The sequence below is a fragment of the Symphalangus syndactylus genome, chromosome 19 (assembly GCF_028878055.3).
Source record: "Symphalangus syndactylus isolate Jambi chromosome 19, NHGRI_mSymSyn1-v2.1_pri, whole genome shotgun sequence".
Taxonomy (NCBI): Eukaryota; Metazoa; Chordata; class Mammalia; order Primates; family Hylobatidae; genus Symphalangus; species Symphalangus syndactylus.
This window is the reverse complement of record NC_072434.2, coordinates 90867941-90881961: the sequence shown is the minus strand read 5'-3', so window position 1 is coordinate 90881961 and position 14021 is coordinate 90867941. Positions and strand designations below refer to the sequence as shown.

At 44.6% G+C, this 14021-nt stretch overlaps 1 protein-coding gene across 2 annotated transcripts in view; it reads left to right on the top strand.

Annotated features, from left to right (window-relative positions):
• The first annotated feature begins 230 nt into the window (after positions 1-230).
• The window catches only part of SMYD3 (SET and MYND domain containing 3), a 745729-nt gene continuing 731938 nt past the window's right edge, over positions 231-14021 (top strand). The window contains exon 1 of one of the 2 annotated variants that reach the window (XM_055234699.2): positions 231-490. In XM_055234699.2, coding sequence (XP_055090674.1) covers positions 327-490 — 164 coding nt within the window. In that variant the 5' untranslated portion in view covers positions 231-326. The remainder of the gene's footprint in view (positions 491-14021) is intronic. The other variant, XM_055234700.2, reaches the window with a different exon arrangement.

The following is a 14021-nucleotide window of genomic DNA, read 5'->3' as shown; positions in this document are numbered from 1 at the left end:
ATAGGTGTTCACTGCACTGTTTTCAACTGTTCAGTATGCGTTAAAATTATCGTAACACAAAATTAGAGGGGGAAAAAAACCCGCCTTTCCTCTGCGCAGTCGCCATGGGCACGAGCAGCACGCGGAGCCTACGACTACCTTCGGGTCCCACACAGGGCGCTCCCGCTGTCCCTCCAGACTCCATCTGCGCATGCTCAAGCCCCATCGCGCCCGCCCCGCCCCTCGGGCGTACGTGTGCGCGCAGGGCGCAGGCGCGCGGGTCCCGGCAGCCCGTGGGACGCCAGCTGCTAGACGCGGGCAGCCGTCTGAGGTGGAGCTGCGGGAGGATGGAGCCGCTGAAGGTGGAAAAGTTCGCAACCGCCAACAGGGGAAACGGGCTGCGCGCCGTGACCCCGCTGCGCCCCGGAGAGCTGCTCTTCCGCTCGGATCCCTTGGCGTACACGGTGTGCAAGGGGAGTCGTGGCGTTGTCTGCGACCGCTGCCTCCTCGGGTGCGTATGGAGCGTCCTCGCCCACCTGAGTCGCGAGCCGTGTGGGGGTGCTGGGGGCGCGGGGCGGGCGGCAGCCGCGGGACTCCTGCTGGAAGGGGCTGCACAGGCAGCTTGGCGGTGCTGCCCCTGACGCGCGTGTGCCCGGGGGCGGGTCGCGGCTGAGAGGCCCCGCCCGGACACCCCCCTAGGTTGCCGCAGCGGGGTTGGGGAGGGGGCCCAGGCTCAGCCACTGCCCCTCTACCTCGGTTGCGGTGGAAATGGGAAAGCCATTGGGCAGACTTAAGGGGGAAGCGTTGTGCCGGGGGTAATTTTGCTGGGAAACGAAAAGTCTGTGTCCTGGACAAGCTTCACTGGTTCGGCTGTGGAAATCACAAGTGGCGGGCGTGGGGGTGGGTGGGAGCTGGGATGTGTATAAATCAGGCTCCCCTGCAGAGGCCCCGCCGGTAAAGCATCAGGCTCGCAGGAGGTGGAAGAATCTTGATGTTTACTGTGCACCTCTGTGGTCTGGGTTCTGTGTGGCCTGGGGATACGAAGATGAACGGGACCTCCTTAAGGAGCTGATCAAGTGAGAGAGATAATTACAGTGTACCAGAAGGGCTGAAATAGAGGGGCAGTTAATGTGCTGTAGGAGCATCAGACACGGGTCCCCCGTGTGCTGTGCCATTTGATGGCTGTGCAGGCATGTCAAACTCTTAACCACCTTTCTAGACGCAGGGATTCACGTGAAAGTGTTTTGGAAGCCTGGACGCACTGTGCCGATGTAAAGTGCTATGTGAAAGCAATTTATGGAAATGCGTAACATACATGAATAGTTATAGGAATTGCATTCAGTCAACAAATATTATTGAGCTTCTGTGTGCGAGGAAGAAGAGTTCTGCTTTGAGATGAGAGCGATGATTTTGTGCATGGCCGCTTTTCAGACCTGCCAGTCTGAGATTTAGGTGGGTGGAGGTGGGACGGTAAGTGCAAAACTCATATCTGTAATTTGACCATTGTTCTTTGTTCTCATTTGATCCATAGTTCAGGAATATGACTTTGCATTTTAAAGCTCCCAGATAATAATTTTGTCTGTTGCTTTTTGAAGTAATGATAACAGCGAAAACATCTGTTCGGGAGAGAGCAGCATCTTGAAGTTTTTGTAAACTGTGTGGTTGAAAATAGTTCGTTCCTTTCAACATAGTTCTTGGAACAGAAAAGTTTTGGAATGAATAAATGGTGACAAATTGGCAATGGAATCATTAGAGCTGAACTTGAGTCCTGTGACACATGGAATTGTGCATTTCTGAAATAAACTACACAAACCCTTTGTGGGTGAGATGCTTGTTGATTTACCATACTATTTCATTAGTCTCATTCGTTTTTCCTGTTTGCAGTAACTGTGGGGGTTTAAGCAAAAAAGGAATTTCATGAAAGAGTATTGGGGGAGTTCTCAGTGTTGCTTTAAAGTCTGCCAAGGCTTGACTGGACATGGGCTGAAACCAAGTTAGGATTGCACTGCAAAAGTAGTTGGGGCTGGGGTCTGGGGGGTATATCACTTCTGTTGCCTGACAATATTGGATTCTGCAGTACGTACCATGAACACCATAGACACTGGACCTTGGTGCTGCTGCTGCTGTTGCTCCTTGGGAAACTGGCTGTTGCTGGAGAGTTATTCTCTCAACCATTCTTCTTTGTGATATTAGCTTTTATTCAGAGTCCTCAGTGAGTGTCTTGGATTGGCTAAACTTAGGTCACTGCCTGCACCCTAGCTGCAAGGGAGGTTGAGAAGGTATTTAGCCTTTTTGGCTTTTTTTTTTTTTTTTTTTTTTTTTTTTTTTTTTTTTTTTTTTTTTTTTTTTTTTTTTTTTTTTGAGACGGAGTCTTTCTCTGTCCCCCAGACTGGAGTGCAGTGGCACGATCTCGGCTCACTGCAAGCTCCGCCTCCCGGGTTCATGCCATTCTCCTGCCTCAGCCTCCCGAGTAGCTGGGACTACAGGCGCCCGCCAACACGCCCGGCTAATTTTTTGTATTTTTAGTAGAGACGGGGTTTCACCGTGTTACCCAGGATGGTCTCGATCACCTGACCTCGTGATCCGCCCGCCTCGGCCTCCCAAAGTGCTGGGATTACAGGCTTGAGCCACCGCGCCCGGCCAGGCCTTTTTGGCTTTTAAGATAGAAGACAGACTCGCTCTACATCCCACCGATAGTTATCCAGTGGGGAAATCAGCAAACGTAAACATAGAGGGATATAAGTAAATGCTAAGCATCTAAACAAAACAAGCTAAACATATTCTTCATGATGACTAACAAATACTTATTATTTTACACAGACACAAAATATTTGCACTTATTTTGGATTGCCAGGATACACAGTTCACTTGTGTTGTGGTAGTAGTTGCTCTGTTTGAACACTCCCATTTTAGTGGTTATAGTGTTTCTAAGAGCCTGGCTGGGAATCACTGCAACCTGAAAACAGTGTTAGGGAAATGTTGGTGCACATTTGATGCAGTTTTCTGCCACTGTTGAATGCCTGTCCTTGAGGGATAGGTTTCTGTATTACTTATCATCTTGTAAGTAAAATTTGTTTCTCTTTATTCACTGTCCGTTGTGAAGTCTTTGAGAATAGTGCATCCTTTCAATTTTTGTAGCCCCAGTGTCTAACACATAGTAAGCCCTTAGTTTTAGTATGAATGTCTGGCAGAATTTTCCTCCTAACTGTCCCTGTCCTTCTGCTGCCTTCCATCTGAATTAAGTATGGAATGAAAATGTTAGTTTGTAGCAATTAACAGTTACATGGGAAAGGAAAAATCAAAATAGAATTAAAAAAACAGATATTGATGATAACTACAGTCATGCACTGCGTAACGACATTTTGGTCAACGAAAGACCACATACATGACAGTGGCCCTGTATGACTATATCATTTTTTTTTTTTTTTTTTGAGACGGAGTCTCGCTCTTTCACCCAGGCTGGAGTGCAGTGGCGCGATCTCGGCTCACTGCAGGCTCCGCCCCCCGGGGTTCACGCCATTCTCCTGCCTCAGCCTCCCTTGTAGCTGGGACTACAGGCGCCTGCCACCTCGCCCGGCCAATTTTTTGTATTTTTAGTAGAGACGGGGTTTCACCGTGTTAGCCAGGATGGTCTCGATCTCCTGACCTCGTGATCCGCCCGCCTCGGCCTCCCAAAGTGCTGGGATTACAGGCGTGAGCCACCGCGCCCGGCGACTATATCATTTTTTAACTGTACCTTTTCTGTGTTTAGATACGTTTAGATACACAAATACTTACCATTGTCTTACAGTCACCTACAGTGTTCAGTACAGTAACATGCGGTGCAGGTTTATAGCCTCAGAGCAGTAGGCAGCACAGACAATACCTGCTAGCCTAGGTGTGTAGCAGGCTCTACAGTCTAGTTTTGTGCGAGGATACACCATGATGTTCCCACAACAATGAAATCACCTAACGACATCCTTAAGGGATGCACAACTCTACTTCCTTAGGCTCCAGAAATAATGGTTACCAAGTTTTACACGATTTCCTTTGCGCTAGAGCTGTTTTGATGAGTAGCTTTAGTTCTGTATGCTTGTTTTTTGCTAATGGAGAAAGGTGAACCTGCTTCATGGCTTATCTTACCTTTTTCCTCTCATTAAGGAATGGCTTCTGGTTTTTCATGTTGTGCCTGGAAAAGAAAATGAAGTATGTAAGTCGTAGAAAGAGTAAATAGCAATGAAATTATAACCTGAAATCACTTTTTTTTTCTTTTTTTTTAAGATGGAGTTTTGCTCTTGTTGCCCAGGTTGGAGTGTAATGGTGTGATCTTGGCTCACCGCAACCTCCGCCTCCCGGGTTCAAGCGATTCTCCTGCCTCAGCCTCCTGAATAGCTGGGATTACAGACCACGCCTGGCTAATTTTTGTATTTTTAGTAGAGATGAGGTTTCACCATGTTAGTCAGGCTGGTCTCAAACTCCTGACCTCAGGTGATCTACCCGCCGCAGCCTCCCTAAATGCTGGGATTACAGGCGTGAGCCGCCATCCCCGGCCTGAAATCACTTATATTGTCCTTCTGCCGTTGCATGCATTTTAAATTTGACGGAGGTAGAACTGGTTGATTGACAGTTGGGTATGAGTTATGTGTATTTCCTGTTTGCTGTGGTCAGTGCAGCACATAAAATTCCATTGTTATGATTGTATTTGTAAACCTTCTCACTCCCTAGTGTAGTGCTCTAAGTCTAATCTTTGTTATCTCCCCAGGGCCTACCACATGGGAGATGTTAATCATTCAAGGATTAATATTTTGGGGAACTTTAAGTTGCTGTGTGTTTGTCTTTGGTTTTCTCAAGTTCCAAGTTGCCTGCAGCTTCCATATCAAGAGTTACTTCTGGCCAACTCTAATGATCGTTTCTTCTCCAGGGTAAAGAGAATAGCTCATCCGGCATTAAGGCTGAGAATGAGGCTTAGTGCCTCCCAGGAGGAAGGAGGATGTAGACGTGTCATCCCTTTCAGTCCTGGCGGATTGTGGGAAGCGGGGGGGACAGAGGCAGGGAAAACAGATTGTGAGAAATATGTGTTCTGATCTTTCTTGGCTGGCTAAAGTTCTAGGGTTAGGGTGGGGGTGTTAAATGGGTTGAGGGGACAGTCAACAGTAGAAGGCCTTTCGCTCTGCTCCTTATGTGGAATCTTGAGAGGAGATGTTATGCAGGTTAGTGATAGGCCAACACGGGCCTATAGCACATCAGTGGTAGAAGGAAGTGGCTAGGTAGTTGAGTTTGTGGTAGCAGGGGATTCTGAAATGCCCTCATACCACTGTGAAGGAGGTGGAGGAGCTTATTGGCCTAGTGGAACAGCTGGCATCATGACGAAAGACTGTGTGACTATAGACTGAAGGTCAGTATCAGACTGCAGGGATGACAGCCAGCACGACATCCTAAAAGATGAGATGGGACCAGTTCAGCCATAGGACGTGATTACCTCCTTGCAGTAGAGACCAGTGAGGATCCAGAGAAACAGCACAGATCCAAGGTCTTCTTGCCACTGTTTCTTCTAGCATGTCCGATAAGACTTTGGAGGGAAATCTACCCGAAAGCAACCATTTAAACCAGCCTGGGTAAGGAGTTAAACAAAGTCTGAGTATTAACTGGAAGAGATTGAGATATTGTTTGACAAGTTTTAAATTTCCTGGATATTTATTAGATATTCATGAGGAATATTAGATTAATTATAGAAAACATGGTGCATATTCAGGAGACAGATTAGATCAGTTATAGAAAATAAAGCAGGCTGGGCATGGTGGCCCATGGCTGTAGTCCGAGCACTTTGGGAGGTCGAGGCAGGTGGATCGCTTGAGCCCATAAGTTCAAGATGAGCCTGTGCAACGTGGCAAAACCCTGTCTCTACTAAAAATACAAATAATTCCCCGGGTGCATGCCTGTAGTCCCAGCTACTCAGAAGGCTGAGGTGGGAGAATCAATTGAGCCCAGGAGGTGGAGGTTGCAGTGAGTGGTGATCACGCCACTGCACTCCAGCCTGGATGACAGAGTGAGACCCTGTCTCAAAAAAAAAAAAAAAAAAAAAGGCAGCTGCATTTGAGTTGCAGTGTGAGTAAATGTGACCAGGCAATAAAGGGTAATAACTCACTGTGTTTGGTGAGATGATGGAATCTCTCTTGGCCAAGGACTGAACCTGGGATGGAGACGGGAGGGAACATCTTCGTATATGAGGGTAAGAAGAAGAGGTGCCAGAAAAGGCAACAGCAGTGGTGATTGAAAAGTTTAAGGACAGCTAGGGAAGTGGTTGCTAAGTGACTCAGCCTTAGGAGAGATTGGAAATAGTCTTCTAGGAGAGAAGCATAAATTGCCTCATGAAATGTAGGATTGTTGAAAAGTGCTGAGGGTCTGCTTAAAACTTGTGTTCATTTATTTAAAGTGGGAACGGTTAGTTGGGTCATGTTTCCTTCCTCTCCCAATTGCCAGCTGCTTCGCTATGAGAACTGGATTGCTAGGTTAGCATGATGGACGGAGAGAGGGGACGGGAAGTTGAAGTTGTAGGCAAGGGAGGGTGTAATTGTGGATCATGGTTTCTCAGTTAGGGAATGAGGTCGTAAGGAAGGTGATGGCCAGTGAAATGTGGCGGAATCAATGGACTAGAGGTCCTCATGTGGTCAGAGAAATGGTGAGTGGTCAGATAATGGGTTGACTTGATATGTACATGCTTAGAAGTAGTGTGTGTCTTGAAACAACAAGGTACGGGGTGTGGCAGAACGTGGCCAAGGTAGGGAGTAAGAAAAGATTTTTGGTCAGGAAACCCAAAGGCTGAGGTGTTAGTTGAATTTTCTAAATACATGAAGTTTCTAAGAATGTTAGACATTGGAATGAATAGTTTCAGCAAAGGCAGAATTCCCACATTGGCTATAATAACCCAAGGTTTAAGGGTCAGTAGAGTAGAAGAGGCTAGTGGAGACAGGGAAGTGCTTACCTCTGTGAAAATGATGTAAAAAGACATTACTGGGTTTATGGCTGATTTTGTGAAATATGGTTAGCACCAGGCGTAAGTGAATTGCTGCAGTGTTACAGACTCTTCCTTGGAGGACTTGAAGGTGAAGCGACTAGCAAAATCATTTCAAAGAGCAGAACCTTGAACGATGGCTTGAAGTAGGATTTGCAACTTCCTGGGCAGTGGCTAATGGGTCTAGGATTTGGAATAAAATGAGGTGGAAGAATTGATAATAATGTGGTTTGGGAAAGGACTTTATGGATGTGACTACATTTTTCTTTTTAAGTGGGAGTCATAATTCCTGTTTCTTCTGCTGCTTCCTTTTCTTCTGCAAGGAGGTTTGGGAAAGGGCTTTATGGCTGAACCCTGGTGAAAACATTTGGTCCATGTGAATGCCACAGCGGAGGGTGCTCTTAATCAGACAGGATGACCTGCTTTGTGGATAGCAAGTTGTTCTTCAGACAGCCTGGTGCTTGCTCAAAAGGCTCAAGAACAGAGCAACCATGGGGACAGGGCTAGAGGCTGGTGCCTGGAACTCAACAATACAGACTTCCCCTCATGATAGCCATGTGGCTTCCGCTGGTACAGAGTGCCCAGTTTGCTACCAGTAGTAACTGGTCCTGATTCCCCCAATGGCAACACATCTTCAGGACCAGCCAGCCACCTCGTGTCAGGCTTTTGTGGTAGAACTTTTTTGTCATGGAGGGGTCGGTTGGAATATCAATTTTTTTCCTGCACTTGGATTTGTCTTCCCTGCGTGTAATACCATCTCTAAGATCCAATGAGAATCTTCGATAGAGCTGTGATATTCCCCACAAGGTTGCCTCTGACCTTCACAGAAAGAATTGGAGCAATGGGCTAATGCTTGTCGTTTTGACTGTTTATGTTTGCCGATTTCCTCATTGGATGACTATTGGTGGGATGTAGAGCGAGTCTGCCTTCTATCAAAAAAGTCAAAAAGGCTAAATACCTTCTCAACCTCCCTTGCAGCTAGGGTGCAGGCAGTGACCTAAGTTCGGTCAATCTAAGACGCTCTCTGAGGACTTTGAATAAAAGCCAGTATCACAAAGAATGGTTGAGAGAATAACTCCAGCAACAACCAGTTTCCCAAGGAGCAGCAGCAGCAGGGTCCAGTGTCTGTGGTGCTGGTGGTACGTGCCGCAGAATCCAGCATTATTAGGCAACAGAGGTGATATAGTCCCCAGCCCCAGCCCCTGCTCTTAACATACTCTGGCATTTAAGGCAGCTGGTGTTATAGACCAGTGGTTCTCAGACCTTTTAGTCTCTGGACCCCTTTATGCTTTTACAAATTATCAAAATGGATTTGATAGGGATTTAAAAAACATTATTGAGAGTGCTGACGATGTTTTGTTTATGTGGGTTTTATCTATTTATATTTACTGCATAAAAATTAAAACTAAGTTTTGAAAATACCTATTTAAACATAAATTTAAGGCTGGGCGTGGTGGCTCACGCCTGTAATTCCAGCACTTTGGGAGGCCGAGATGGGCAGATCACATGAGCCCAGGAGTTTGAGACCAGCCTGGCCAACATAGCAAAACCCCGTCTCTACTAAAAATACAAAAATTAGCCAGATGTGGTGGTGCGTGCCTGTAATCCAGCTACTTTGGAGGCTGAGGCAGGAGAATCACTTGCACCTGGGAGGTGGAGGTTGCAGTGAGCTGAGATTGCGCCACTGCGCTGCAGCCTGGGCAACACGGTGAGACCCTGTCTCCAAAAAAAACCCAACAACAACAACAACAACAACAAAATATATATATATGTGTATGTGTGTGTGTGTATATTTGTTTGATTCCTTAAAAAGTTGTTAAATATATGTAAATTTATTACGATGTAACAATTTTTTAAGGAATCAAACTATATTTTCTTTTTTCGAGATGGAGTCTCACTTTGTTGCCCAGGCTGGAGGGCAATGGTGCAATCTTGGCTCACTGCAACCTCTGCCTCCTGGGTTTAGGCGATTCTCCTGCCTCAGCCCCCCGAGTAGCTGGGACTATAGGCCTGTGTGTACTTTTCAAAACAACGAAAATTTAATGAGAATTGCATTGCTCTACATTTTTTTCATGTCTCTCTAAAGTCAGGCTTAATCAAAGACCTTTAGGTCTGGGTGTGGTGGCTTACACCTGTAATTCCGGTGCTTTGTTAGGACGAGGTGGGAGGATCATTTGAGGCCAGGAGCTCACAACCAGCTTGGGCAACATAGGGAAACTTCATCTTGTTAAAAAAAAAAAACAAAAAACAAAAACAATTATCTGGGTGGAATGGTGTGCACCCTTGTAATCACAGTTACTTGGGAGGCTGAGGTGGGAGGATCACTTGAGCCTAGGAGGTCAAGGCTGCAGTGAGCCATGATCGTGCCACTGGACTCCAGCCTGGGGGCATACGCATCCAGACCATAGCATCTGGTTCATCTTATTTTTTTTCTATTTAAGATAAGCAAGTATATATGTGTGTTCTTATTTTCCATTCTTATTTTTGCACTTGCTTCTTTAACTTGGTGTCTACTGGAACTCACTCTCTTATCAGCTCATGGAGCTCTTCCTTATTCTTTATAACTCCATAACACTGTATCCACTGTGCTCTCTAATTTCCTCTGTGTGGATATTTAGGCAATTTCCAGTATTTTGCAGTTGTGCATATTGCTGTAATGAATAACCTTGCATGTGTGTGTTTTTGTATTGTTGCTGGTGTATCTTCAGGGTAGATTCCTCAAAATGAGATTTCTGGGTCAAGGTGTAAATACCTATGTGGGGTTGTACCATTTTGCATTCCCACTAATGATGTATGTGAGTACTTGTTTCCCTTAGCTTTGCAGCCTGAGCTTTTGAATTTTTGCTAAGCTGATGGGTGAGAAGGGGGATCTTAGTAGTTTTAATTTGCATTTAAATTGCATTATGGGTGAAGTTAAACATCTTTTCATGTGTTTAAAGGCCGTATTTATATCTTTTTGTGATTTGTGTGTATTTATCTTTTGCTCATTTTTCTTGTTTTTTCCTTTTTCTCTCTTTTTTTTTTTCCTCTAGAGACTGGGGTCTCTCTGTGTTACCCAGGCTGTAATGCAGTGGTATGACCATAGCTCACTGCAGCCTCGAATTCCTGGGCTCAAGTGATCCTCCCTCCTCAGCCTCCAGAATTTTCTGAGTAGCTGAGACCACAGGTGTGCAACATCATGCCCAACTAATTAAAACAAAATTTTTTTTTTTAGAGATGAGATCTCCCTAGGAGGCTATCTTCCCACTCACTTTGAGATTCTTTTGGGGGTTCTCTGATTTGATTTTACATTTAACTGTATATGCTACCATCTGTAGCACTTCGTAGATCAAGTTTCAGATGATTTTCCATTTCTATCTGGGAGTTCTCTGTTCTCTCTTAATCAGATGTGATGCTCCCTCTGGTGGACAATGGAGTAAAAAGCATACAAACATTTTTCAGAAAGGCAACTCATTTTTTAGCCACTAAAACACTATCTCTGAGTGGTCTCCTTCATGAATCCCCTTTCCAAACTGTTCTTAGCCTCTGACATTTGCCATTAACTCTTATTTTGAATTAGACCAAAAAAGGGCAAACAAGTTAAATTTTGTCACAAATATCTATATAAAACTCACTAATGAAATAGCACTGGTCAGATTTACATGGTATAGTGGCTTATTAATGATGACCATATTTTTCACAAAAAGAGTTGAAACCTATGTTTGAAACTAGTAGTTTTACTTGGAGTTGGTATGCTCTGGAGGGAAAATTGTGCTTGTTGATCTCTTTACAGTTTATTACTGCAAGATTCTGTGTAAATGAGTTTGTCCCCTAGTTTTTGACATAATAATTACTTGTTAGTATAGAAAAAAATAAAGGCCACTTGTGGGATAACCTTGTGTTTTATATCTCATTCTACTATTTGAAAAGTGAAAATGGACAGAGCCATTACTAGTTGTTTAAATACAGTACAATCAAGAATGTTTCCTTTTTAAAGTTTACTTGTTGCCAGTTTACTGTTTTACACATGGCCTATTCATGTTTAGTTTTAAACATTTATTTATTTATTTATTTTTTGAGACAGAGTCTCACTCTGTCCCCCAGGCTGGAGTGCAGTGGCACCATCTCGGCTCACTGCAAGCTCCGCCTCCCAGGTTCACGCCATTCTCCTGCCTCAGCCTCCCGAGCAGCTGGGACTACAGGCGCCCGCCACCACGCCCTGCTAATTTTTTTGTATTTTTAGTAGAGACAGAGTTTCACTATGTTGGCCAGGATGGTCTCGAACTCCTGACCTCGTGATCCGCCCACCTCGGCCTCCAAAAGTGCTAGGATTACAGGCTTGAGCCACCGTGCCCGGCCTAATTTTAAACATTTAAAAGCATTTATGACAGTAGGCTAATATTGATCTTTTTGTTTGTTTGTTTGAGACAGAGTCTCACTCTGTCACCCAGGCTGGAGCGCAGTGGCGTGATCTGAGCTCACTGCAGCCTCTGCCTCCCGGGTTCAAGCGATTCTCCCCCCTAAGCTGCCTACCTCAGCCCTCTGAGTAGCTGGACCACAGACGCGTGCCACCACCCCGGGCTAATTTTTTTTTTTTGGTAGAGATGGGGTTTTGCCATGTACCCAGGCTGGTCTCGATCTCCTGAGCTCAAGTGATGCCCCTGCCTCGGCCTCCCAAAGTGCTGGGATTACAGGCGTGAGCCACTTGCATGGCCAAAAGGTGTATATTCGTAATGTATAAAAATTGTTCATAAATTGATGAGAGAAAGCAACTTACTTCTGAAGTGTACTAACTAATTCTTGGGACTTTTTTCCCTCTTTGTGTCTGTCTTTGAACAGCTGTCATCTTTAGATTTCCTTTGAGAAATTCCCTTGTAACTCGTTGGTTCTCAACATTGGCTACACATTGAAAGCACCTGGGGAGATTTAAAAAATGCCGATGCATGGGTCCTGCCCTCAGAGATTCTGATTTAATTTGTCTGGAGTGTGGCTTGAGCATAGACATTTTTAATACTCCCCAGGTTATTATAGAGCAGTCTGGGTTGACAGCTGCTATCTTTCTTTTCCATCTTCACTGACTCCCTGCTTCTCTGTGTCTTTATATTCAAGGGCTAAGGTAAAATGGCCACAGCTGGGATTAGTCCAACTGCTTATAATATCTATAAATAATTCTGCATGTTCAATTTTAAACTGGACATTGACATTAGCATGTTCTGTTTACATTTAAATAATTGTCATAGGTAGGACAAACAGGAATTATGTTGAATTTTTTTTTTTTTTTTTTTTTGAGACAGTGTCTCGCTGTCGCCCAGGCTGGAGTGCAGTGGCGCGATCTCGGCTCAATGCAGGCTCCGCGCCCCGGGGTTCACGCCATTCTCCTGCCTCAGCCTCCCAAGTAGCTGGGACTACAGGCGCTTGCCACCTCACCCGGCTAATTTTTTTTTTTGTATTTTTAGTAGAGATGGGGTTTCACTGTGTTAGCCAGGATGGTCTCGATCTCCTGACCTCGTGATCCGCCCGCCTCGGCCTCCCAAAGTGCTGGGATTACAGGCGTGAGCCACCGCGCCTGGCCTTTATGTTGAATTTTTAGTTGGCATGGTTGTGATAGATGTTTCTCACAAATGAATTTGAGTATATAAAAATTTAATCCTTGTTAGCATATTTTAGCTGCTGTGTTTACCTCTTGTTAGAAAGTAGATGTTAATTGGAAAGATTTATGATGTACCGATGATCAAGAAACCTTGGGTAGTAGGTAACAGTTTCTCTGGGCAGTTTAATTTTTGAGTTTTTGACTCTTAATATTGGATGCTCAGTTTTGGTGGTGAAAACTTAAGCATCTTACAAAAAGACTTACTTAAAATCTATGAATTATTGGTATTTTACAAATTTACCTGTGGAATTTAAAAAGTATCCAGATGTCTGAGCAACATCCTTAAGGGTCCCATAATTGTTTAAAGCTTCACAGGTAATGCTAATGCATAGCCAGAGTTGAGAACCTTTGGGAAAGGAAAAAAAAAAAAAGTCGTGATACCAGTCAAATAAGTGGTATAGATAACAACTATGGAGGAATAACTAACTGGGAAATGCATATACATTGTGGAGTAGACCATTATGACTGCAGCGAAGTGCTGTTTGTATAGATTATAGATTATAAATTGGGATAGAGTCTGTAATACAGAAGGCCTTGATGAGGTTAAGAGTTTTTAACTTTATTTTCTAGGTACAACTGTTGAGGAGCCCATGGAGATTTTTGGGCTGCAGTATGAAGTGCACATGGAAGATCTGCATAGGAGTCCTGATTTGGGTGAATTTTGTGATGAGGGAGAGAAGTGGAAAGACTAGAGATGAGGATTCCAGTTAGGAGAAAATGTGCGTTATTCTAGATGTGAAGTGATGAAGGCCTGAACTAGGGGAGTGGTAGAGGGCCTGGAATCAAACATGTTGAGGAGTTCACCCACTTTGTTGACCGATTAAAGGGCAAGGAAGCAGTGAAGGGTGAGTGCTGGGTTTTGAGCTAGAACTATTGGAATAGTGGTGATACTACTGCACTGTGAAGTCATTGGTGTGAATGTGATCTCCCAGTAATAAGTTAGGCAGCAAAAGATAGCATTGCTGAGGATCAAGCTTAAGAGAAAAAGCTTCTCAGGATTGGGAGACCATAGAAGACCTCCATAAATGGGTTAATAGTGCCCCTTTTTGGCCCAGTTTTTACTGCCTGGGTAAGTACGGTAAGTAAGTTAATCTGAGTCTCAGTTTTACCTTTTTGAAATGAAGGTATTGAGTGATTTCTGACATCCTTTTTAAGTTTTCTGCAGTTTTAGAAACCATTTATGTATTTGCTACAGCTGCCTTCTCCTACTCCTCTTTCTTTTTATTTATTTATTTTTTGAGAGAGACAAGGTCTCACTATGTTGCCAGGCTGGCCTCAAACTCTTGGCCTCAAGTGATCCTCCTACCTCAGCCCCCCTCTCTTCCTCCCCCAGTAGCTGGGACTAGAGACCAATGTGCCTGGCCACCTCCCCCTTTTTTTGTAACAGCTTTATTGAGATATAACTCATATACCATACCATTT